We start from the raw sequence: 26,704 nt of genomic DNA, 5'->3' as shown, positions 1-26,704 counted from the left end.
AAATATTTCAAAACGGACACCTCAATCTTTTATGGGCTGCTTCTAGATCTTTGCATACAAATATTGTGCAATGCAGAATTTTATTGGTACCTCCTCCTATTGAGCTTCTAACTGTAAACAAATTAGATATGTAACTTTGTCCTCTATGGAGTGGATTTAGCTTTGGATATTTTCACCTTGTGACTGACAGGAATATCGAAAATCCTATTCAACTCCCCATGTGTAATATTACTGTTAAACGGGTAAGGGATGGGAAATGCAAGTTATAGATTTGCTCAGCAAATATCACCTCAGATACATTGGGTCCTCGCATTTGACAATGGAATTGAGATAGGAAGGGGAGGGGGGAGGGGGTTGGAAGAAATAAGCAGTGGCTGAGAAGAAGAGTCTTAGATTGCCATTACTTTCCAGCATGCTCCTGGAATAGTACAAATATTTGGTCATAGACGGGAGGTGAAATATTAAAATGACCAACTCAGATTTGGTATCAGACAACAAGACAAACTGTCCACCAGATGTGTGCGAATCAATGGGTGTCATATGGCAAGGTTAAAAGGGAAGCTTTGGATGTGGGTGAGAAAGTTGATGTGCAGGAGTTGAGTTGAGTGAAGGCTGGGAAGCAAAGGGAACAAAGCAATGGAATTTGTGTGAACAAAAATAAAAAAAACCTGCAGATGTTGGAAATTGGAAACAAAAACAGAACATTCAGCAAATGCTCTGCAGAGAAAAGGGGCTAGTTAAAGTTTATGGCACAGATCTTGCTTCAAAATTGATGGAATCTATGTGAAAGTTGAAATAACTGGAGTTATTGGGTACAAAGGCAAAAGGCAGGAGAGGGGAAATCCAAGTAAAAGATCGCCAGGAGACTTCTTATTTGACAATATCATAAGTCAATTTTTCTGTCAGCCAAAACTAAAAATTTTATCAATTCTATATAGGTCAAACACATTTCATTTTTTTCTTTATAGATATGGATAAGAGTCAATCAAGTGGCTGGTGTTTAAAAGAAAATCAGCCACTATTAATGTGTTTGAAAATATTTTAGAGCCAATAAACAGGCACATTCATGGTGAAATATATTTCAGTCCCATTTTCCCAGAGATGTAAAGCCTGCAGAACAGAGAACTTTTATTGATTGCATTATTCTCCATTAATATGATGCAGTTAAACTAAAAGCAGCAACCTATAGCCTCAGCTGTTACATACAAAATTCCACAGTTACGTGCGTTGAAACCATAATTTGTTTCAAATCACTATCAAATACCTACACTCACCAAGGGCATAATAAAATCAATACAGATGACTCCAGTAGAAGAAATAGATGATGATTAAAAGCCAACTATTTTTTTTTTCAATAGATATATCATTCCCTAGTCTGAAAAGGTAAGCGAGTAACCAACAGTAAGTTGGATTCATCAAATACTGGCTTTAGGTTTGTTCTGACTTCTGTCCCTTCTCCAATGGAGAGATTAGTGATCCAGTGTCTTCCGTTCATAACTCAAGCCAGAAGTAAATTAACTAATGCAGAGATTTGAACCAGTGAAAGCAATAATAGAAAAGCAAGCAAGTTTACTGCTGTTCTTCAAAGATTTTAATGATGTTTTATCATGAAAACTTAAAAAGTGAAACAGGGAATGCTAAATATTTTTTTTAAAAAAATCAGAAATGGATGAAGATTAAAATCAGGCAAATCAGCAGGGAAAGCTTTGATTTGATTCTTCCCAAAATTTCTCGATTTAATCATTGAAAAGTAAACTGAAGTACACTTACATTTTAAAAAATAAACTAACCTTGGTTGTGTGAGGGCCCCCTGCAATACAAGAGCTGTATGGGAGATACACTGGGATCGGATGTTGCTGAGCAGCTGACTAACAGATGGTTGACTGCACATCTGAAAACATTTGAGACATTTTTGGTTACGCTTAACATTCTGCAGTCATTCAGCATTCACAATAACATTTCAACGGTAGCATTAAATATTCTTCAAAGATGGCAGAGATACAAGGACTCCCATCAGGGTAATATTCAATCCCCTTACCCCCCCCACCAAAAACATTTAAGAAGTATGCTAATCATCCCTTTAGTTATTCTGTCAGCATATTTACTGAGCAGTTAATTTCTCACAAGTGTCAGTCAGTGCTACTCAAAGTCATGGTGAAACAGGTTCGTATTTTAAGAGGAAGGGGACTAAGAAAATAACTCTGCCTTCCACCTCAAAACATCATGTGGCATTGTGCAACTACACTGCATTTCCATCCAGTTTTTAAATGGCGACATGCTGGGCACTGTCAACATGTTTACTGATTTGAAATATTTTTAGCCACAAGCTGCCCTTTGAAGTCACTTGCAGTATTCCAGCACGAAGTATCAACTGCCATCATCGGTACATTGAAATGGAAGTTAAGGCTTGCAAGTATCATGCTCGCACTATAACCAAAATGTACACAAATATAAACACTTAAATCTTCGCACATCAGGCAGATTTACCATTATGTGTTTGCTGCCTGTGAGACCCGTGCACCAAACTGGCAGTGTTGGTTTGAACTTAGTATAATATAAAAAACACCTTCAGTTGCTAAAATGCAATGTGTCTCCTGGCCCCTCTCTAAATAACTGCGAGTACCCTGTAACTCAGCTCCCAAATATTGTTTGATCTGCAACTCGGGTTAACTTCAATAGCCCTAACTAGGCTAAAGAATCAATCACCCTCTTCTGTAGATGGCAAATAAGTTGTAATTAAAGGGACTGACAAGCTGATGTGACTGGGGTACTCCTGTTAATTAAATCTACTGTTTTGAACAAATGAATGGATGTCAATCAACACACCAGCCAATTGTGAAAACGATGCTCAAGTTTGTTTGAAATTTTAAGCTGCTTTGCAATTTATATTTGCATATTTTAGAACTAATCTAAACTGAAATGTTATTGAAAAACATTTGTCAATTTAACAGGCAATAGCTCAATTCCAGGCAATCATTCCACCAGCTGTTCGAGCAGTTAACTTTTACTCTTTCCCTTTGCAAATGCATCTGCCCATGATTCCATTTTTCAAAATATATTAATTAGATCAACCTTACTGGATTTTGAAGTTTATTAATTTCACGTGAGCTGCTTTTATATTATGAGGGATCTATCTTAGCACCACCAGTTCCAGGTGCACTGACTTTACCAAGCTAGCCAAAGAAACGAAAGGTACATCTGCGATGAAGTTCCGAAAGGGTCGATGGGGTTATTATGCTTTTGTCAGGCCTGGTGATAAATCTTAGTGAACCCAGCAAGTTTATTTTTGGGTTGCAGCCAGTAGCGAGAGACTCGTCTGTTGGAATCTGGTGGTGCTAACATGGGTGTCACATAACATTAAAGCAGCTTTACGAGGGAACACATTTAAAGTTAAGAAAACTCAGTTCCCCATCCGCACAGTAGTAGACAGATGAAAAGATTTCCCCCATCCAAAGCAACTGAGTCTTAGGTGATAAGGGAAACAGATAAATATTTAAACTGGGCACTACACCAGAGAAATAAAGCAAAATGGATCAAATGTGGCATGATCCACAAATTATTCCCTAGTCCTCAGGGAAAGGAGGGAAGAAAAATAAAGAATTACTTGTCTGAGGAGGTCAGCAGTTCAGGGTTGAAAAGTGGAGATGCAGGTATGGATGAATATCCGGATTTTACTCAGTTACCTTTGAGTATGGGTGTAAAGTTCCTCAGGAGATTAAATAGTTAGGATGGAATCCAGTACCAGATTGCACATGGTCTGTCAATGGAGTAAGTTTGATACGCTGAACAGCCTTATTTCATTTCATGCTTCACATTCTTATGGTCAAAATAACAGTAAAGATTTGTAATAGGTGAATACCAAGATTTTACATTAATTTTTGGCTAGACTGATTAAAAAAAGCCCTTTTATTATTTTACCTTTGGAGCTTTTCTCTCTTCTATTCCAACTCTGTCAAAGCACTCTATGAGGTAGTTCAACATTTCCGTCTCCTTACAGGCTTCGATTGTAAAACGATCGCTGCCAGACTCCGCGCAAGCACCAATTGTGCCCAAACTGTGATGGGGGCGGGGGAGGGGAATGGAAAAAATAAAATAAACATCAAGCATTTCCAGGCAGTGTGTATGACACTAGCGGTGGTGGCAGCATTCATGCCTCATGTATAAGGTATGGATAATATTATGCACAATCACGTTGATTATATACCTTCCTGCAGCAGTTTAAATCTGTACTTTGTGCAAATAAATATAAATTACAATCCAGATATTATCAAAATGGTGCTCAATACAGTTTGGGATTAGAGTCATGAATAGGCTACGATAAAGCAACTGACTTATGAAATGTTAATCCAGATGTTAAACAGTTGTTGCCATTAAAAGAGGAAGATAACTAAAGCAGAACGGTCTGAAGTCCAGTTAGCAAAGGTACCACACATATTTTCTTAAATGGTTTCATTTGCCCTGGGATGAGATAGCAAAGGTGTGTTCCCATCATTCACAAAAAAAGCAGAGTTGTCATGTAGAGAAAGGGAAGAAAGAAAAAGTAGAATGGGAAAGAGGAAGACTGAATAAGTCTTAAAATGGACTTTAGTTTCTTTGGTAAAAGAATAACTTAACAGACACCTCCTGATCAAATGAAAAACACTTCATAAGCCAGTCAAATTGCCTTTCAGAGAGAGGTGACACCAACATACATGTCTGTAAGCAGTGAAGCTTTCTGGAACATTAAATTGCATAATTTGTTTGAAGGAGTCAAGTTAGTGAACATGCATAAATCCAGGTATATACAGTCAAACTTTTCAATGCATGCTGTTCAAAGGCACAAGAGACCATTAGACATAGGAGAAGTAGGCCATTCGGCCTATCGAGTCTGCTCCACCATTCAGTGAGATCAAGGCTGATCTTATAACCCTCAACTCTATTTCCCTGCCTTTTCCCCATAACTCGATTCCCTTACTGATTAAAAAAATGGGTCTACCTCAGCCTTGAATATACTTAATGATCCAGCCTCTACAGCTCTCTGTAGTAAAGAATTCCACAGATTCACTGCTCTCAGAGAAGAAATTCCTCCTCATCTCTGTCTTAAATGGGCGACCCCTCACTTTAAGATTATGCTCTCTGGTCCTAGACTCTCCCACAAGGGGAAAACAACCTCTCAACATCTACCCTGTCAAGCCCCCTAAGAATCTTATATGCTTCAATAAGGTCACTTCTCATTCTTCTATATTCCAATGAGTACAGGCCCAACCTACTCAACATTTCCTAAAAAGAAAATCCCTCCATATCCAGGATCAACCTAGTGAACCTTCTCTGGACTGCCTCCAATGTCAGTACATCTTTCCTTAGATAAGGGGGCCAAAATCATTCACAGTATTCTAAGTGTGTTCTACCTAGTGCCTTGTGTAGTTTTAGCAAGGCTTCCCTATTTTTATACTCCATTCCCTTGAAATAAAGGCCAATATTCCATTTGCCTTCCCTATTACTTGCTGAACTTGTATGCTAACTTTCTGTGCTGCAGCTTTCTGCAGTCTTCCTCCACTTAAATAATATTCAACTCCTCTATCCTTTCCCAAAGTGCATAACCTCACATTTCCCACATTATATTCTATCCGTCAAGTTTTTGCCCACTCACTTAACCTGTCGATATCCCTCTGTAGACTCTGTCATCCTCACTATTTGCCTTCCCACCTATTTTTGTGTCATCCGCAAACTTGGCGATAGTACGGTCGCTTCCCTTATCCAATTCATTAATATATATTGTAAATAATTGTGACCCCAGTCCTGATCCCCATGGCACTCCACTAGTTACAGGTTGCCATCCTGAAAATGCCCTTCTCCCAACTTTCCGTCTTCTATTAGTTAGCCAATCTTCTATCTAATATACTACCCCAACACCATGGGCTCTTATCTTATTAAATAGCTTTTTGTGCGGTACCTTATCGAACGCCTTTTGGAAATCCAAATACATTACATCTGCTGGTTCCCCTTTATCTGTCCTGCTTGTTACCTCCTCAAAGAATTCTAATAAATTTGTCAGGCATTTTTCCCCCCTTCATGATACCATGCTGACTCTGCTTGATTATATTATGCATTTTTAAATGCTCTGATATTACATCCTTTATAATGGACTCTAAATATTTTCCCAATGATGGATGTTAAGCTAACTGGCTTACAGTTACCTGTTTTTTGTCTCCCTCCCTTTTTGAATAAGAGTGCTACATTGGCAGTTTTCCAAGATACTGGAAAAGTCCCAGAGATTAAGGATTCTTGGAGGATTACTACCAATGCATCCATTATCTCTGTAGCTACTTCCTTTAATATCCTAGGATGCAACCCATCAGGTCGAGGGGACTTATCGGCCTTTAGCCCCATTAGTTGCCCTAGTATTTTTTCTCAGTGATAGTTATTGTATTTATTTCCTCCCCTACTTTTGTCCCTAGATTATTTAGTATTTTTGGAATGCTATTAGTGTCTTCTACTGTGAAGGCTGAAGCAAAGTATTTATTCAACTCCTCTGCCATTTCCTGGTTCCCCATTATTATTTCCCCAGCCTCATTCTCTAAGGGGCCTATGTTCACTTTGACCTCTCTCTTCCTTTTTATATATTTAAAGAAGCTCTTACTGTTTTTATATTACTTGCTAGTTTACCCTCAAAGTTTATTTTCTCCCTCATTATTTTTCTGGTCATCTTTTGTTGGTTTTTAAAACTTTCCCAATCCTCTGGTATACCACTAATCTTTACCACATTGTATGTTTTTTCTTTCAGTTTGATACTATCCTTAACTTCCTTGGTTAATCATGGTGAGTTTATCCCCTTCCTAGAATCCTTCCTCCTCACTGGGATCTCTCTTTGTTGTGAAGCATGAACTATTTTCTTAAACGTCTGCCATTGTCCATCAACCGTCTTTGCTACCAAACTCCTTTCCCAGTCCACTCCAGCCAACTGTGCCCTCCCTCCTTTGTAATTACCCTTATTCAAGTTTTGCACAGTTGTTTCCAACCCAAATTTCCCACTCTCCAACTGAATGCTAAATTCTACCATGTTGTGGTCACTGTTTCCTAGGAACAAAGCGTCTAAATAGTGAAGCTTAACAGACTAAATAATGAAACAAATAGGCTGTGCCCAATAGAAACATGGCAGATAACAGTTGGTTTCTCAACCAAACCTCAGTTATTTTAGTACGACCACTAAAATATGACCGCTAAAAAAAATGATCACCATAATACTTTGCAGTGTCACTTATTAACTGATCAATATAAAACAAATTGCACATGAGAGTCCAAAACAAACTTGAAATTAAATCAAATATGTTAATACATTGCCACTCATTTCACACTTGAGAAGCATTTTAGTTCACATCTGGATTAGACAGCAGTGTGCCTTTAACCTCAGAAGAACACAATACCATCAGAATATCATGAATGCTCAAAGTTGGTCAATTCACAGTATCACCAGTATCTCTACAGTGCAGGAGGCCATTTGACTCATCGAGTCTGCACTGGCTCTCTGAAAGAGCATTCCACCTAGTCCCACTCCTCTGCCTTATCCCCACAACCTTGCACATCTCTCTTTTCAGATAGCAGTCCAATTCCCTTTTGAATACCTCAATCAAACCTGCCTCCACCACCCTTTCAGGAAGTTGGTTCCAGACTTCAACCACTCTCTGGGTGAAAAAATTTTCCTCACATCACATCCTTCTGCCAATTATTCTGAATTTGTGCCCCCTAGTTCTTGACGTTCTCTTGAGTGGGACAGGTTTCTCACTATTTACCCTGTCTAGACGCCTCAGGATCTTTAATACCTCTATCAAGTCTCCTCCCAGGCTTCTTTTCTCCAAGGGAAACAGTCCCAACCTCTTCAATCTATCCTTGTAGCTACAGTTCTTCATCCTGGGAATCATTCTTGTGAATCTCCTCTGTATTCTCTCCAACGCCTTCACATCCTTCAAGTATGGCACCCAGAACTGGACACGGTACTCCAGATGAGGCCTAGTCTCTTATACAGGTTCAACATGACCTCCTTACTCTTGTACTCAATACCCCTATTAATAGAGCCTATTCTTTATTAACTGCTCTCTCAACATGCCCTGCCATCTTCAATGACCTATGTACGTATACAACGAGGTCCCTCTGTTCCTGCACCTCCTTTACAGGCTCGCCATTTATTTTACACTGTCTCACTATTTCTTTCCTGCCAAAACAAATCATCTCGCACTTCTCTTCATTGAACTTCATCTGCCACTTGTCTGCCCAATCCACCAACATGGAGCAATTTTGTATTACAAAGTCATGAATGGCTCAAACGTGCTCCATGGAAGATCTCTACAGCTAAGAAAGAGCAGACTTCCACTTGATCAACTTTGCTGACTTTAAATCCAAGTCCAGAGGTGAGAGGGCAGTATTCAAATACACTTCGACAGACTATCCTCCATGTTTTCCTGCAGTAGTGAATTACATGCATCTTGGTTCTAAAAGATTGATAATTTCATTGGCATTAGTGGACGGTAATGGTTTTTAAAATTCATTCATGGGATGTGGGCGTCGCTGACAAGGCCAGCGTTTATTACCCATCCCCAATTGCCCTCGGGAAGGTGGTGGTGGAGAGCTGCCTTCTTGAACCTTTGCAACCCATGTTGTATAGATACATCCACAGTGCTATTAGGGAAGGAGTTCCAGGATTTTGACCCAGTGACATTGAAGGAAACCATGCAATGTAATTAGAGAAACATTATTTCTCTAATGTTCTTTCCCACCGTTTCTGTCTACATAATAGATTTGCTGCAAAAGCAGAGGAAATGCAAGCAATCTACTCTAAATTCTCTATTTAGATTGCTCTGTAAACAATTACAAAAAGAAAAATCATTAAGACTAGCCTTTCAAGACGAGGTCATGGATTTCTCCTTTCCATATCAATTTCCATTAAACCTAACTAAAATTGGGAAATTGTCTCAAATGAAATCACAGGTATAAAATTATGTCTCATTACGTACAAGGAACAGCTCATCAGGATATATAAACCATACCATGTCTTCCCAAATCCAAACAAGGTGGCAGGAGTACAACAAATCAGAACATTTTCAGCTTGCACTGCACACAAGGGTACTTCCCAATTTTGTTACCAAGGGAATATAAACGATTCAAATATGTTCAACTATTGAACATGCAGTCCGAACATTTCATTAGCAATCGGTTTTACCAATTTTTTAAACCACATCACATTTCAATACAGTTACAGTGAACAAAGTATATTCAAATTCAATAACACTGGACTTTAGGTTTTTAGAAAACTATCCAATACTGTCAATGAATTGTATTTGTAGCCATACTTATAGGTACTGTTGATCCATTCAGAAAATGCCATTTGACTGTTTCTTAGTAAATGAAATCAAATGGTGGAGACATTCATATCCATGGTTGCAGGTTTGCATCTCCATTACTGCAATATTTCAATTTGCTTCTATGTGGCAAGCATTATATTTATTTTCAAGGACAAATACCAGCACAGTACATTACAGCACCAACGTACAACATCATAAATGAAGTGTCATAGGGTTGCAATCATAATCCACACCATTGAGCACTCAATATTTTAAAAAGGCAAAGGAGTGTTATTCAGGACTATGGTTGTACACTTCTTTACATCTGGTTTAAGGTCCAAGAATGGAGGCAAGGAACTTCAGTTTACTGACAAATACTTATACATTTTCAGCGACACTATACCAACAGGGCTCACTCCCCAGCACAGCATTTACAGCTCAAATAAAAAGCTCAAAACTCAAACAAAGCAGTGTACAAGTGAGCAAAGTGAAAGAATGTGTCATAAGAAATGAAGGAATGGGTCAAGGTAATAAAAAGATCCTACTGTAGCTATGTATATAAAAAAAATCACACTGTTAGTTGCACATTCAAATGCTTAACCCCATGCCTGTTATAACAAAAGCTGCCAGCCTTGTACAACCAATACCTGGAACCAAACTGGACACTAGACAAATCAACATCATCTTCCTCATCATCATCATCGTCATCATCATCATCACTGCTGTCCTCAGGTAAATCAGAAAGAGCGAAGAGGAGAAGGGAAAAGGGGTTGTTGTAGATACTACCAGAGGGAAGATTGAGATATTTAGCATAAAAACCAAGATTGAGGGGAAAAAAGACATTGAATCAAAACATGAAATATGATGTATTGTGCTTAAATGTAATGTATTTGAGTGTGTTAAACAATTGAGTCCTAGAATACAGTTAAGAACAAACTGTAAAAACTCAGCAGGCCCGACAGCATCTGCAGAGAGGGACACAGTTGACGTTTCGAGTCTGTATGACCCTTCATCAGAACTAAGAAATATGGTATTTCTTAGTTCTGATGAAGGGTCATACAGATTCAAAACGTCAACTGTGTCCCTCTCCGCAGATGCTGTTGGGGCCTGCTGAGTTTTTCCAGGTATTTTTGTTTTTGTTCTAGATTTCCAGCATCCACAGTATTTTGCTTTTAATAAACTGTGTAATTCATTTCTAATGGATTAGACATGCTGTAACTTTCATAAGTACTGCAGAGGTCCAGATCTATGCTCTGTAATGATGTTCTATAACCAATAGCCAAACCCATCAAAGTTGATTCTGTGAAACTTAATTTTAAGAAAGAAAAGTTTACATTGGAATTAACATAATTTTGTACTTCTGCAAATAGCCAGCTTATAATTGCAACTGATTTGATTCCGTCTAATCTTTAAGTTTAGGAGTAAATCACCCAGTATCATGGAGAAATTCAGCTCACACTCAATTATAAAGGTACTATTACCAATACTGTTGAGAAAATACAGAGGATGACACAAATATTCAAGTAGCTAAATGAACACCTAATTCTAAACAGAAAAGACAAATCAAATTCTACTGGAGCCATTTTCAAGGCCCATCAAGATAGGTCCTTTTACTAAAATTGATAATTAGTAACCTTGAGAATGTTAACTCAATAAGCTAGTGAAGACAGCAGTGATAAGTTACGATGCGTCCTTCAAGTTCATTGAATCATAAAAGATATAAATAAAATGTTAAAAAGGACCAATCAAAAGCTTTGTAACTTAGAAAGTGTTCAGCTAGTCAGCTGCTACAAAAAACATCTACTCTCTCAACCCAGTATTAATGGAATGAGAGTCTCGTTCAGAAAGGCTACAATGGCCATTGATGCAAAGGATTTTGTCTCAGACTTGAGTTAAGACACATTACTGAAACAGAATAAATGGAATTTCACCCTGTACTATCCATGTTCAAGCTTAGCTAGAAGAGTTTGATGTAGGTGCTGAATGCCCAAGTGTTTCTTTCCTCTGCAATGTCATCTCTTATGGTGTGAGAAAAACTTCCAAAAATCTCAAAAATAATTTTACAAGCCAAATCTTCTAGAACAAATTCATTTTAAACTGAAATTCCAGAAGTTTTATCAAAGTCAAGTGATTTCTACCATTCAGAATGAATGAGAATTTTTTTGTTATAATAACTAATGTCAATAACACCAACATACCACAAGTTAGACTACTTTAAACTTTTCATTGCTAATATCAATGCAAGTGCAACATAAGAGGGTGACAAAGATTCCAATAAAAAAGCGAACTATGGAAAAACTTATTTCAAGTACTCTATAGGTACTACAGAATGTGAACTTCACTTGATATTTAGTAATCACCCTTGGGCACAATCTTAATAATGAGGCTATAACAATATTGATTTGAGTCAAGAATGGTAACAGAAAAAAGAAGGAATTATGCACCATGTAAATCCAATTACCATATATGGAAGATAGTAGATACTGTTCTGAAATAAACGCAGAAAATGCTGAAAATATTCAGGTCAGACCGCATTTGTGGAGAGAACGAGTTAACATATGAGGTTGATGATCCTTTATCACAACCTGAAACATTAACTCTATTTCTTTTCACAGATGCTGTCTAACCTGCTGAGTATTTCCAGCATTTTGTTATTTCAGGTTTCCAGCACCAACAGTATTTTGCTTTAGATGAAAATACCGTTGTGTGCCTTTCAATAGGAACTGCTGCAAATTCTGAAGCTTCACAAGGATATTCTATAAGTACCTTTAAATGTGGGAAAAGTAGTGATGAGCTGAATTTTTCCAGAAACAGCACCTTTACAAACGATTGAGAATTATTGAACTATTAAAGTGTCTTTAAGGGCAGATGACTACATCTGCAGTACTAAATCTTTTAAACTGTTTCAGCATTTTTATTTCTAGCTCGATCTGCCAGATGTATATTCAATTTTCTGCAGCATTGTCAATTTTAGGAATGCACTGTTTATATGGGCCTATAATGAAGAACTCAGGACAAAAAGAAAGGGAAGTCAGCAGCATGAGCATAAACTGCAATTTCTGAAATTGACATGCTCAGCAAACACATAAGCAGACAGGACAGGAAAAGACCACTGCAACCCCTCTAGCTGGTTCAAATTCAAGACCATATGCTACTCACTATTTCTTAATCAATTCTTCCACCAAAAATAAAACTATTCAGCTCCTGGGTCAAAATAATTGCCCTTAATTGTCTCCCTGAGCTGTTTGTTCCACATCTTCAACATCTATCATGTGAAATAGTTAAATCTAAGCTGTTCACCTTTCCTGTTCTAAGCTTGCATCCGTGGCCTCTGTTGCTGTGTTTTTGGTTATGCAAACTGGCGCTCAGTTTAATTATAATGCTCAAAATCTTGAAAGCTTTGACAAGGTCTCCCAAGCTTCATTTCTGCAGCTTCTTCAGCCTCTCTAAATTCAAGTGCCTATTCCTGGATGTCAGATTAGCTGCCCTCCTCTTCAGTCTCTCTAAAGCCAGGATGTCCTCATTGTAGCATAAAAATACATATAGCATTCCAGGTGACTTCCACCCATAAAGCCATACCAATCCCCTCTTATTGGTCCAAGTTTTTCATCAGTGCTTCATTACTTTCTACTTTCATTTGATGCCTTTAAGCTTTACCTACTCCATGGCTAGGCTAAATTTATAACCATTTTTATAACAGGCATAACATTTTTGATTTTTCCAATCTTCAAGCATTGTACCCATTAAGAATGAATTCCTTAAAAAAATGCCTGCCAGAATATGACCAATTTCATATGCCACTTTTCTAGGACCATAGCGAGCAACTGATCCAGGTCAGGTGATGCCTCCTGTTCTGATGCTCTCAGCCTAATTGTCTCATCATAATTCCTAACATTTAATATTTTGTTCATCCTCCCTGGAAATTCCACCTTTAACAGGGAAGGAAGCCTACAGTTTCTCAAGTGAACATTGATATCAATAAGTGTTTCAGATATCTACCATTGCTTAAGACATTTATTAGAGGCACACTTGGAATCTTACTGTGCTCCTGGCCTCCATTTTGCCATGAATATATATATAATCTATAAAGGCCTTTTACACTGTACTTTATATTCCCCTTAATCTTAATTTTGCTTTCTAATAAAGCTCTTTTGACCAGTTTCTTAACCTTGTTCTATTATCTATCCCCATTTTATCTGCAGAATTATACTTGGGAACTTGTCTCTTTCCCCCACCATATTACTTTGTTTGTGGAGAGGAAGATAGAGTTAACGTTTCGAGTCCGTATGACTCTTCATGGACTCAAAACATTAACTCTGGTCTTCCTCTTCACAGAGGCTGTCAGACCTGCTGAGTTTTTCCAGCAATTTTTGTTTCAGATTTCCAGCATCCGCAGTATTTTGCTTTTATATTACTTATTTGTTCCCCCACCCACCCCCGCCATCAGTTTTCCTTGGTTACACTTTTTTCATAATGGAATATGGTTGCTTTGTATTCTCTAACCTATTCTTAAAATGTATCCCATTTATCTTGGGTATAGTTGAATATCGTCATTATGGACAGCGCTAAAAACAATTTAATGGATAGGCATCTTAAGTGCCTACAAATTTATTCAATCTTGCCGTTAGCAGAAGCTGGAATACTGAGGAATTTTCCTGATCTGCTCTTACTTCCCAGGTTTACTACATTCTCTTGGTATACTAGATTGAGTGGTCTACCTAAAAAGGTGGCAAATCCCATGCGTCAAGGCAATTAAAGATCTAGTCATTTTTTTTTAAACTGCTCATGCTAAAACAAAGAAGTGAAAGTGTGTTGAAAACTTAGTTTGTGTACTTGTGACTGTTATGGTAATTCAAATTTGTATATTTTATATCTAAAAAACACTATCCTAAATTTGAATAAATGTCCTAATATAAAAATATTTAGAAGAGCTCAGAACAGGACTTTTTTCATAACTTGGATTTTTTCACAACTTGATACATTCTAATGTACAATACCTAGGCGGTAGCTGGTTCAGTGGAGAGGAGCGGGAGGCTGCTGGAGGAGAAGTGACTAGAAATAACGGTGGACCCATGACAGAGGGTCGTCGTCTTGGAGAACTCATTTGGATTGATGAAGGGCTAGTGGTTATGGTTTGCGGGCTAGAAGACACAGGTGTGATTGGCAATGGGTTTGTATGAACGTTTCTTAGCCTGGGAGAAGTTGAGAATAAGGGTGGGCAGCTCCTGGTCAATGATGGTTGTCCTGAAGAACTGGCCTGAGTTGAGGATGAACTAGTTGCCATTGTACGTTGGCATGGAGAACTGGGCGTCAGTGAAACAGGGCTTGCAAAGTTAGGCTGCTGGTGCGCACTGCCAGCAATCTTGGAAGGCTGGCTTGCTGTAAAGGATCGAGAAGTTGGGCTGCTTCCATACAGACTAGAATATTGAGATGAGAGAAGTTAGAAAGCAAGAAGAGAGAAAAATGAAAACAGCATGTAAAAGATCAACAGGGTTGTAACACTAGAATTGCACTAGAAAAGCCTGTATTTATGCTTCCACATATATTAGCATTCATATACACAGTGGAAGCATTAATCCCAATTAATTCTGCAAATGATGACAATGTGAATTAAGTAATGTTCTTACAATACCCAGGAAATCACAAAACAACCACATTTTATGAGTAGTCATGAAGAGCTTAATCACATTAAATAGCACAGCAGCTTACACTTCAGTTCTATATCATTATTGGAACACAAAACACTGGTAAAATAGATTTTACCATCATAGCCACTGACGTAAATCATTTGTTTTTCACTCCCTCACTTCTTCAATTATTACAGCAAATAACAAACAGTTGGCATCAAGGTATTCCTGATTTTATTAAATTGCTGTAGTGACATTAAGAGAAGGAACGTTGTTTTACACAGAAATAAATCAGCCCCATTCAAAGCTACAGGAATTCTTGCCAACATTATCGGAAAAAACAATTAGTTGAAAGCATCTAATCACTGCCTCAAGTACTTTCTTCTAAGACAAAAATATGTCCTGAACTAGGAATTGATTAGCATGGAGAATTTATTCAAACATGTTTAAAGTTACTGGAAAATAAGCACAATCAAAATAAAGTTTTTATAATTAATGTCAATGGAACATTAATCGAAAAAAATCCTACTTTACTTTAGCCTCCAATTATGAGCATACATTGGATCAAAATTGAGAAAGTAACACATTAACTCTAGTTCAATGAGAACTAAACAATGTCCAGTATTCATGCTACACAAATTTGATTTACAACATTGGTTTATACTTAAATTTATGGGTTTTACAAATCTTGACCAAAATGATTTGTAGTCCGTGACAGCACTGGATTTAATTCAGTCTTATTCCAAGCCTCTCTTCCTACCACAAGTCTTAGTTGTGTCATAGGCTCCCTTCCTCCGAGTATTAAATAACACAACACAAGTCCAGAAGTTGTCACAGGAACTAGCCAGCCAGCTGTCGAAACTACTATAGATAAAACATGTGAAAAAACAAATCCCCCCCCACCCATTCCAGTCCTAATTAGAAGTGATTTTTTTTTTAAATAGCAAATTCTGAAAAATAAAACACTATGACAGGGTCAATGTACCTCATTCACTTGCTATCCAGTGGTTTACTCATCACTTTCAAGCATTATCTAAAATATACACAATACGTATAACCCATCATAAACCTATATTTGATAGACAATTGCCAATGCTAAAATCTGAGCCAACTACTTTGTGAAAATTATTTAGATTTAAAACCAAATGATATACATTATTTTATATAGTAATTTGAGCTAATTACTGGAGTCAACTGGTATATATGCTGCATCTTTATTCTTGATGCATATGAGGGACATGAACACTTGACTGCATTCCTACACTCTCCAAAAGGAAAAAGGTCTCAGAGCTGAGCATTCCAATAAATGGAGAAGTGCACCGATACATAGGAAATGACACTCCAGCAGTGAGTCGATAAATGTTTTTCCAATGCACAATTATTAACCACGCCTATATCTTCAGCTATTAGAAAAAAAACTAGAATTGCATGGCAAGAACAAAAAGTGGGAAGACAAAATGTTAAACACAAGTGAAGGATCAAAGGCAGAATTTCCGGATTTAATCAAAGAAAGGAAAAGATAAACCAGAAAAGATTATAATGTAATACACAAAAGCCTTCTTTTTCAAAAGCATACACCAAATAATACGGTTTCAAATTATGAAAATGTCCCATTTCATGTCCTTTAGAAGATTGGTAGAGAGCAAGTACTGTATAACATTAAAAATTGTGATTGGTTATTTCACTACACCCACTCCTATGCTTTTTTTTTGTCACCAATATTTTCAATGCAATTATAAAAACACCACTCCACATTATAAGCCCTGAATTTACTTGTAAACATTTGAACAGGTCAGAAAACATCTGGACTCTTATCACACTTACCTCGATAAAGAACTGGCGCCAAAAGAGCCCGGGCTGCAAAACATAGGACTTGTTCCATGACTTGAAGGGTTAAGGGGCAAATTCCTGTCAGGTGACCTTGCAGCTGCTGCAATAGGTTGAGAGGTGGCGGTCAAACTGGCAAATGGGTTGTCTTCTGGCATTTGAGTGGACAGCATCAGAACCTCCATTAGAATCTGGCCAATCAAGTCTTTCCAGTCTGAGAAAACTAGTCAAGCAAAATATACTTCAACAGATAATATTCAATTTGATTCCTACAGAGTTAGATTATAGCAGACCTTTTCACACCTAATTTATTTGCTTCATAATATTGTGCCTCTCAGAATAGAGCATGGATTACTATTGCTTAATCCTACTGGGCAAACTGAGGAGCCAGCTTCCCCTCTACAAACGTACACTGCAATTAATTTTATTATTAGCCAGCTGGAGGTCCATTTACAAGTCAAAACTTATCCTGAACTCTGGATGCCCATGCAGACCAATTTAGAGTCAGCACATGGACTTGGAGGGACATTTTCTAATCCCCTGTATGAATAACAAAAGCTGCCCCATATTGCTAAATATTTAAATCATATTAGGGGAATGCAGAACAGAATGACTCTCAAACAGAGAAATAAAATCTGACAAACAGAATCCTGACATTAGAACAACTGAGAGCTAAGACACAAAACACAAGTAAGGAAGGGCGTGACTTTCCAAATCTTCCTTGAAGGTTGTCCTAGGCTGAAAAGATTTGGTGAAGGGTTATTTCAGCCTATCAATTATTGTTGTTAGTTCTCACCTTCTTTTGCATTCTGTTTAAACTCTGCAGCCAGACCAGGTAAGAAAATCACATCCCGATCACGCTCCTTCCAGGAGACTCGGAAGATTTTACATATAAGCGAAAGTGCTTGTTCTTCTGATACATCTGACCCCAACGAGGGTTCCTAAAAATGAAAGCAGTTGTCAATGACTGACTGGTGCAGATAGCAGACATCCACAACACCAGAGCTGCACCTTGAAAGGTGGAGTAGGTGAGGTCATTAAATTGAAAAGACGAGCAAGAACTCCATCAATATTTGTCCTCCATACTCCGAGAACAATGACTCCAATTGTAGCTTCCTTCTGCTAGCCCAGCCAGAAACTTTTAACTTTGAAATAATCAGGTGCAGGAACTTTCATCATCTATACGACTTAATGTTACATTAAACACTGCACTTATCCAATCTATCCAAGGCATTTTAATATTTCAGAGTTTTTTTTTAAATTCATTTATGGGGCCTGAGCATCACTGGCTAGGCCAACATTTATTGTCCATCTTTAATTGCCATTGAGAAGGAGGTGCTGAGCTGCCTTCTTGAACCACTGCAGTCCAGGTGGTGCAGGTACACCCACAGTGCCGTGAGGGAGGGAGTTCCAGGATTTTGACCCAGCAACAGTGAAGGAACAACAACTATTTTTCCAAGTCAGGATCAAATCATATCGATCAAAGCAAATCATATCAATCTAATGAATCAATGATGAGATTTTTCCATCAGTATTTCATTATAACATAAGTTATGTATGATAAGTCTGGTTACAATGGTCAATGGTAAATATTTCCATATAAATTCCGGTACAAAGCATATCGCTTCAAGCTATGCCCTGCCTCAATGCTAATCTTAGACATAAAAGCAAGAGCTCATTCTCTCTCCCTCAACCAAGTGACATGAACCACATTCATAAGCTGCTCTGAGTGAAGCAGCAGAGATCCCATTAAACTCTTCACAAACAGCTGGAACTTGAAAGTACGACCTTAGATTTAAACTAGAGTGTCTTAACTAAACTACTTAGCAACAATTCATCAGCAATCTGCAACAGTTTGAAAATAACTTGTCAACTTTTTCCCAGACCCTATTCAAATTTCAGACTTGAGAAAGGAAAAAGCAGAATCTGATATCGCTGCTTTAAACACATGAACACTTAGCCATTAATGGAGGCTTCCCATGCAAAATTACTGAGCAGAATCTGCACAAGCATCAGTGGATATACCTTATCAGTCAGACTCCTTTTTTCCCGGCGATCACCCTCATCGACTTCCATATTTTCAATTCCTGAGTCTACATCCACTTGGGACATGCTGTTTAGAAGAGGAACATATTACTTAATCTATACAGTAATTAACTATTAATCTGCTGTAAGCTTGTCTTAAAAACCATGGATGGCACTTGTCTGTAGATCAGTTTTCCCTTCTTTGTTTCAGTAATTTAGTAGATCCATTGCAGGTAATGTTAATGCGCTCCAATAACTGCAAAAGCCATTTGTTCCAGTATTACTGCATTTACTACATTATACTCAAATTCTTACATTATCTCAAATCAAATCCTGGATTGATGTGGCTATTGAAAATAGAACACTCAGGCTCACTAGTCATCTTAAGTTGTTCTATACTAACAATAAACACATTCAAACAATTGCATTAAGACATCAATCATTATTAGCATGTTGTTTAACTGGAAGTATAAATTTATTCTTGAAATAAAAATCCAAACTTTGGTTTCTTAAGAATACAGGCTTTAATTTGTCTAAGCTTCATGCTCAATCATTGCTTCTTTAAATTGACTTTTATGATGGCTACACAGGATGGCCATATGTAAATACAAAGGTTGCTGATTCAGCTACAGATTGATTACCTTTTCTCACAGGACACACTATCGATATCCATACTCTGAGATCTGGACAGACTTTGAGACTGGTTTTCAAGGCTATTTGACGGGGAACTGCTGAGTGAGCTCACCCCTTCACTGCTCTGGCTTCTATGTGCAACACCTGAGAGAATAGATAATATTCAGTAACACAGACCTATTTAAGATTAGAAGAGAAGAGCAAAACATTTTAAGCTTTTTAATTGGAAAAGAAGAGTTTTTTTCCATTGCGAGGTCAGAATACCAACAGTGCTGCAATGAAACAGTGGCATAACTGGTACTTGTACTGAGGTGGATAGGGAGCTAACTCCACTATCTTCCCCTTCATTATAAAATGTGCATCCAGCAGTGGAGTTGACAATTTAAATTTTACTTGAACTTCAGATGTTGATTTATTTACCATATATAATGCCAAACCTACTCTGAAAAACTGCTAAGCTCTGTGGCATTTGAAAACAGGAAATCACTGCAGACTCTAGGTTTATCTATTTTTGACTTGCTGCTGTTTAATGAAACATTTGCCCTACTGAGATAAACAACATAGTGAAATTAAGGAAGAAGTCATTGTATAATATTTCTCAAAGGAACTACAAGAAAACCTTCTATGCCAACAAAATGGCCAATGCTCCAAGACCCATAAATCACAGTGGATGGTGAAACAAACAGTGATGACAAATGTTAGTTTGTCAGTCCTTAAACTCAAGGGGCCCAATTATTTTTAAAAAAATTATCCATGGGATGAGTGTGCTGATGGCAAAGCCAGCATTTATCACCCATCCCCAATTGCCCTCAAGAAGGCACTAGTGAGCCGCCTTCTTAAACCGCTGCAGTCTATGTGGTGTTGGTGCAACACTATGCGTTAAGAATGGAGTTCCAAGATTTTGACCCAGCGACAGTGAAAGAACTGTGATATCCTTCCAAGCCAGGATGGTGCGTGACTTGGAGGGAAGTCTATAGATGAGTTTTCACAAACATTATAAGACCATCACAAAATCGGGAACTTGCAGGTTCTGGTGCTCCCAAACATCTGCTGCTCTTCTTCTTCCAAATGGTAGAAGGTTTGGGAGGTGCTGTCTCAGGAGCCTTGGCGAGTTGCTGCAATGCATCTCGCCACTCTGTGGTGATGAAGGGATTGAATGTTTAAGTGGTGGATGGGGTGTCACGCAAAGTGGGCTGCTTTGTCTTGGTTGGTATCAACCTGTGTTCTTGGAGCTGCAACTGTGCAGGTTTTGAATGGGTTAAAAATCAGGCCCAGTGGCTATGCATTCTGGTGGCCTTTCAATGTGAGGTTTTAGAAACATAACTGCACCTCTAAACCATGCAGCTGAAGACTTACAGATGATTTCGAATGGTGGCTTGGACTCAGATTCCTTCTCCCCTGCCCTGTCTTCATGCAACCAAACAATTCTATTCTATGGTTTAGAATTCCTAGATATACAATAGAAGAACTTCTTTTAACCCAGTTGTAAGACCCAGGACCAAGTTATGAGAGGAATTGGTTGGAGGGAAATGGTTGCAGGGAGGGGAGGTTCTTATCTACACTGACCTGTCACTTAGCACCCTGGAAGGCGAGTCAGTCTGGGGGCAGGCACACCTCTACCAAAAATCCTTCCAAAAATCTGAAGTAAGCTTGATATCCAGTAATGTACTTGGATGTCTAAACATCAAGATACCTGGTGTATCACAAGTACCCCTGCATGGCCTTTCCATCATGCTAAAGGCATTAGTCAGCAAAGGAGGATGTGATTAGTACAACAGTTGTTTCTATGTCCTGCTTAGTGGCTGGATACGAAACTACGTCCATCTATACAGTAAAGTCCCACCATTCATGGGGGTTACGTTCCCACGAAACATCACAAACGCCAAAATTGCAAACGATGAACATAGTTTTCAATGGGAGTCAATTAGATAGGTTCCAGCAATGCGAGGGTAACATTGGTTTGTGCAGTTATAGTACTATACAGTAAATTGTGGTACCTGTATATGACAGATGAGCTGTGGGAGGGGTGGGGTGGGGGAGCCTCTGAGCACTACAAGACATGTATTGAGAATTTTAAAAAGAGATAATCTTCAATTGAGAAAAAAATGAATCACCTCAAAACTAGCAGACAAAAAATCGGTGAACATTTCAAAATTGAACAAAACCGTTACTCCAGCTCTGGACCGAGAGATTCGGACACTTCCAGGTTAATCTCTCTGTTCGGGCCGATCTTCAGCTGCAACCTTTCCAGGTACCGTTTCTCACCCCTGTCGGAAAGGTGCTTTTAAAAAAAGGGAATTAAATGTCCATAGACAGGACTAATGGAAGGAATCTGCTTCCAGAGAGTTCCCCTCAGAGAAAGAAAACACGGATAAGCAAACGTTATACGCTGCATTGCCCATCACCCATTGCGTGAGCAAAGTGCAAAGCGCAAATAACTGAATATGCGAACAAGGAAGTCACAAAAGGCAGAACTTTCCTGCATTCGGTGGTGACTGATTAGGTTACAGGGAAGCAAACAATTAATTCTGAAGGTTTGTGCCCCTAGTGTGTCTCCATGCCATGGAGCTGTTCCATCTATCTCCTATTCACCCAGCAAGGGTCCAAACCCACAATTTGTCACTTTTCTAATGACTGTCCTCCCAGGATAGAATGGCTAGAATCAAGGCAGCAGTCAAGTTGGCTTTGAATGACATACCTGGCAATGAATGGTTAGAGTTGAGTCAATGTTTCGTGGCAGAAACAGTAATCTAATACCAGAATCAGAGACCTGCAGTGCTCCAGCCAACTCTTGCCCATTAGTGAGATCTGGAGTTGGGATTCTCAATGCAGTTACATTCAAATGAGCTAGCAAGCCTAACAAGTTGATTACTCCTAGCTAGCTAAGCAGGAGCCTTCCTCATGCTCCTTGATGGTAAGCTGCAGCGTTTTGTACCCCTGCAAATACTGAGGTGCCCACACAGTCTTGCTACCTGTTAACCTAAACTCTGAATTTTGATGTGTAGGGTTGACATGCACTTCCTAGGAGGCAAGCAGAAACTGTGTGGATCTCTCAAGAGCACGGTGGGTGATTTTCTATTCTGGGTTTATTCTCCTCACAGCTACAAGCCAATTATGAGCAGGGCAAATGCAGTCCAGCCAAAAGGGCAGCAGGTCAAAGAAGGAAAAATGTGAACACTGCTGCACATCTAACCAGAAACAAGTATCTTTGGTAAGGACAAGCACTCAAAGCGTGCTATGAATTGGGGGAAAACATCACTCAGTGTGTGCACAGCTTAATTTAAGAAAAAAAATCAAAATTTCCATCTTCCTTCCGCAGATCACAGACTGTTTGTCCTGCCATATACTGAACCCAACATACTTAATTGCCTGATGGAAAATTCTGCAAGGTTGTCCCCTGGTTCTTCAAAGGTAATAGAGCAACATTTTGAGCATTTGATCTTACTTGCCATGCTAGTTGATCTCCCATAGCACTGTTCCTAATATCTAACATATGCAAACAAATTTGACCACACCCCACGTACACTTTGCTGCACTTCAGAAACATAGCTGGAGTATACCTTTCTCTTTAATTCATTTATGGAATATGGGCACTGGCAAGGCTCATATTTATTGCCTGCCAATAGCTGCCTCGAGAAAGTGGCAGTGGGCCTTCAGAGGGCAGTTACAAGTCAATCACTGTGTGGGACTGAAGTGTCTCAGTCCAGGACAATGGATATCCTTGCCTAAAAAGGACAATAGTGAACATATTGCTTTTTTCTAAAATAACAATCTGACTGCTGCATGTTCACTGTTACTGATGCCTGTTTTTCTTAATAAAAATAGTGGGGGATTTGAACTCATTCTCTGGACCATTAGTCCAGGCCTCTGAATTACTAATCAGTAACGTAACCATACAGCTGTGAAGGCACATCTAAGAGTTGTATTGAATGCACAGGCTCATCAAGATGATCAGTACCATAAAAGGGATATTAATGACCTTAAAATGTATCCTAATTTTCATACTACAAATTCTAAAAAATCTGATAAAAAAGTTTAGTAAGGGTAATAATAAAGAAGTTTCACATTTCAGTGAAGAATTATACTTTTTTAAAAACGGTGCAAACATTAATCCTATTGTTGTATAAACAGGTTCAAACTATTTCTGCTTTCAGCATGTCTTTTGAACAAGTTTCCAAAAAAAAAAAATGCTTCCAGGATTGGCTGGAATAACGTCACCTCCGTAAAGAATTTAAAAGAAACCACAGCATCAGGAGGACAATCGTCTACCCTGAGTTCCATCCTTCAAGTCTATAGCTCAAATCCCCTACCAACTCGGTCAAACCAAATGAATAATTACCATAAAATTCAAATAGCAGAACATCTCAAAAGGATTAATGCACTGATTCTGTAATTGCTTAATTTTTTGCCAGATTTTCATATCAGAAGAAGTAATCCAACACATCTTGGAGCTCAAATTTAGTAAGACAACTTCTGTATTCTAAACAGGTTTAGGTACAGAGGTCCTGTATGCCAATGTATTTATAACATGTATTCTATCTGTTGTCTTGGTGTAAGAGAAGACATTTATGAACTACTGCCACCATTTGATTGGATTTCCAAAGAACACTATCTGCCATACATAAGTTACAGAAAATAAATCACAGTTTTAAAAATTCAGAATTCTATTACTGGGGCAAAGTGAAATAACAGGCAATATTTTATGTAAATGTATCATATTAAGGATTAAATTACCCATAAGTGATTTCAAAAGTTTTAGAATCACGAAAGACTCCAAACTCAACTTAGGGCAGCAAAGTGAAAACAAGAACGCCCAGTTTCCCAATCAGCCAAATGCATCAACCCCAAAACTCCCAGAAACACCAGCACATTCATTACACGTGAAATGCACACAGCTCCTGAAAAGTCACGATGAAGACTCTCCAGCGTGTTGTGAGGACAAGTCCAACAAATTGCCATAAATTAAAGTCGTTACTTGGATTTCAAAATAAAGTTTTCACGCTTTGCCATTTGAACTGTGAAAGCAATGCATTATTGTAACATTTGCCCTGTCAAACTTGTGTTGTATGTAACACATAGATGAATGGCTAATAGTCGTTACTGACCTGTCACAGATGATGGTGGTGGTGGAAAATATTGAGAAGGTTATTAAGTTAAAAGTAACACAGAAGCATATTGAAGTGGTAACACAGCTATGGATCAGAAAGACTGTTTCCATCATATCACTGAAGTTTAGTGAAAGCCAAAACCCCACTGCACACTTTTGTGACAAGATGGATCAGGAAAGTAAACTGTTAGGAGGGGGAAAAATAATAAAAGCATACAGCATAAAGTGAGGATCAGTGGCTTTAACAAACTGTTTCAAGTATTTGAAACAAATTCTTATATCTGTACCTCTGGGCAATTTCTGCACTGTACAGTTCCTTTAGTGAACTGTAAAAGGAATAGTAACAAGAGTAATAGTCTCCAGTATCCATCTGGTTAAGAAATTTCTATTTTATTATATATTGGATTTATTCAAACATTTTAAAACAGTACACAGAAGATTAGAAGCTGCTTATTTATGTTTTAATGAGTGGTAAATTTCGAGGCTTTCCGCCTGTGTCTTGTCCCAAGTTATCCTGCAAAGAACTAACTTTTCTCTCTAGCTCTTTACTGCTCTTAAACACGAAGATAATGTTTGCCAGCACTTAATGAAGCTCAAACATTCCTCCTCTGTTGGGGGAATCTCTCATTTTAACTGAGTGTACAAATATTACAAGTTTAACGTAAGACCGTTTCGGACATGTGTAATTTAACGCAGGAATCAGCTCAAGTGAATGTGCCGCAAGACCACCTTCAGGAAATATTCTTGCACTATATTAGTCCCTCACTTGGGAGATGAAGATGACAAAGAAGGTTTCAGCACATGTACAACACTGAAAAGGAAACAAGTGATCCTGGTGGTGATCAGGATATAGAAACTGAAGTTTACTCTGGGCGTAATAGGACACCCAGGATGCACACCATTCAGTTCAGCCAGAACAGGCAGCCACAGAGAAGGATAGAATCAAGGTTTAAGCTATGAGGTTTTTGGCACGAGTTGAGATGGATTCAATCTTTGAGCTGGAACAAGTTCTTGTTCCCCCAGGACTCAATATCATCTAAGACAGACAGCACAGAAACAGTGAAGGAGCCCGCATTTAAAGAAAACCTTGACTATTGCCATCTCAAAGATGATTCAATACTGGAATCCCATGTCAAATATTGAAAACTTGATTTCAAACTGCTCAAAAAATATAGTGGAGGTATTTGCCCACAATTCACAGCACGAAAGAAACTTCAGTCAGAAAACCCATCTGCTGCTGGTAGGGACTTGTTTCTCTAAACCAGGGCATCTACAGACAAAGCAATTAGTCAAAACAACAGCCTAACGTACTTCAAAAACCAAGATTGTCCCAAATCAAGCTGGGGGATTTTGCCAAAACTAAATTAGATGGAATGGAAAAACAACCTGGAGCACTTTACTCTCTAGTTTGTCTCTATAGGGGCAAGTATTCAGCACCTGCCCATAACCATCAGACACAAAACTTGCTATGCAAGCACCACAAGCAAAAGAACTAAGTCCAAGTGCCCCATGGTTTAATACAGGAATATTGTTTAATGAAGAAAACAAGACGGCAGGCAGATTAAACTCAAATCGAGGGCCTACTCCTGTTCCTTTGTTCCCATAATAGCTCATTTTACTGTTATTTCAACAATCCTACTGGTTCCTTGGTCAAAAAAAATATTTTTCACCCAAATTCATGAAAACAAATTTATCCATGTGTCAACCGTTGTTACTATTTAGAAAGATGCACCAGCTGAAAAAGTACAAACTTGTATGGGTTGGGTTGCAGTGCAATCTGAACTACCAGAAATGATTCAAATCTCAGTTTCAACACATGTCAAAATTAGGTCCACAGTGCTGATTTGGCCACCACATTCTGACAGGATTGTTAACATTTCACAACAAGCACATTTTGAATTTATTTCTATTTCTTTGAGAGTTATTATTTAAATCCTGTTTTTAACCTATTCCCAGCCACTGGTATCAATAAATCACTAACTTTAATACCAGTCCTACATGCCAGATATCAGAGTCACCAAGGCAGGTCTTGCACAATACAAAACCTACTTAAATCATGGTCTTTTCACCAACACTGCTGATAATTAGGTTCACGTCCAAATTTCTTTAAGTTCTCAGAAGGATGAAGAAAAAAAATCCTTCATCCACTTTTGCCTGCTAAAATTAGTACA

At 38.3% G+C, this 26,704-nt stretch overlaps 1 protein-coding gene across 2 annotated transcripts in view; it reads right to left on the bottom strand.

Moving 5' to 3' along the window:
- ube4b (ubiquitination factor E4B, UFD2 homolog (S. cerevisiae)) overlaps positions 1-26,704 on the bottom strand; it is a 76,001-nt gene that overhangs the window by 34,268 nt on the left and 15,029 nt on the right. Inside the window, exons 3-10 of one of the 2 annotated variants that reach the window (XM_041206348.1) lie at positions 19,435-19,570; positions 18,794-18,881; positions 17,565-17,709; positions 16,766-16,991; positions 14,312-14,731; positions 9,962-10,096; positions 3,919-4,054; positions 1,791-1,891 (exon numbers count right to left, since the gene is read on the bottom strand). In XM_041206348.1, coding sequence (XP_041062282.1) covers positions 1,791-1,891; positions 3,919-4,054; positions 9,962-10,096; positions 14,312-14,731; positions 16,766-16,991; positions 17,565-17,709; positions 18,794-18,881; positions 19,435-19,570 — 1,387 coding nt within the window. The remainder of the gene's footprint in view (positions 1-1,790; positions 1,892-3,918; positions 4,055-9,961; positions 10,097-14,311; positions 14,732-16,765; positions 16,992-17,564; positions 17,710-18,793; positions 18,882-19,434; positions 19,571-26,704) is intronic. The other variant, XM_041206349.1, reaches the window with a different exon arrangement.

The sequence above is a fragment of the Carcharodon carcharias genome, chromosome 15 (genome assembly GCF_017639515.1).
Source record: "Carcharodon carcharias isolate sCarCar2 chromosome 15, sCarCar2.pri, whole genome shotgun sequence".
In the NCBI taxonomy this organism is placed as follows: domain Eukaryota; kingdom Metazoa; phylum Chordata; class Chondrichthyes; order Lamniformes; family Lamnidae; genus Carcharodon; species Carcharodon carcharias.
This window is presented reverse-complemented; position numbering and strand designations above follow the sequence as displayed.